The sequence below is a fragment of the Priapulus caudatus genome, unplaced genomic scaffold, assembly GCF_000485595.1.
Source record: "Priapulus caudatus unplaced genomic scaffold, Priapulus_caudatus-5.0.1 Scaffold812, whole genome shotgun sequence".
NCBI classification, from domain to species: Eukaryota; Metazoa; Priapulida; class Priapulimorpha; order Priapulimorphida; family Priapulidae; genus Priapulus; species Priapulus caudatus.
The window spans coordinates 227235-227951 of record NW_014577873.1 but is presented as its reverse complement, the minus strand read 5'-3'; the positions used below and the strand labels follow the sequence as shown (position 1 = coordinate 227951).

The window sequence follows — 717 nt, the reverse complement described above, 5'->3', positions numbered from 1 at the left end:
GCAGATGATTGTTTCCCTGTATCACGAACGAGGAGCAGATGATTGTTTACCTGTATCACGAACGAGGAGCAGATGATTGTTTACCTGTATCACGAACGAGGAGCAGATGATTGTTTACCTGTATCACGAACGAGGAGCAGACGTGAGCCTTGTGATCAGCAGAAGCGAAGAAGGCACGGGCCAGCTCCGTGAGCAGGTCGTACGCAAAGTCCTCGTCGTCAACGCTCGCATGAAACTTCTTCGCATCCTCCTTGGGGTCGTTCGTCATCAGGTCCAGTCTAGAGAAGACGAAGGGGGAGAGAAATCGCGAGGCGTTTTACGTAAGCATTGGACACGCGCACGTACGACGTATTAGGGTACAAGGGTGATGGGTGCCCCCCCACTAAAGACTGACGTAGATATGGTTAATTACACGGTCATTACTATTACACGGGCCACACTACTGCATGATCAATAGCATGATGCCGCTCCCCTGATCTACAGTCGCTCCCCTGATCCACAGTCGCTCCCCTGATCTACAGTCGCTCCCCTGATCCACAGTCGCTCCCCTGATCCACAGTCGCTCCCCTGATCTACAGTCGCTCCCCTGATCTACAGTCGCTCCCCTGATCCACAGTCGCTCCCCTGATCCACAGTCGCTCCCCTGTTCCACAGTCACTCCCCTGATCTACAGTCGCTCCCCTGATCCACAGTCGCTCCCCTGATCCACAGTCGCTC

General features: G+C 54.3%; 1 protein-coding gene across 1 annotated transcript in view; it reads right to left on the bottom strand.

Moving 5' to 3' along the window:
* Positions 1-717, bottom strand: part of LOC106813710 (serine/threonine-protein kinase ATR-like) — a 48798-nt gene that overhangs the window by 32231 nt on the left and 15850 nt on the right. Inside the window, exon 10 of the mRNA XM_014817919.1 lies at positions 119-278. Within this exon, the coding sequence (XP_014673405.1) occupies positions 119-278 (160 nt within the window). The remainder of the gene's footprint in view (positions 1-118; positions 279-717) is intronic.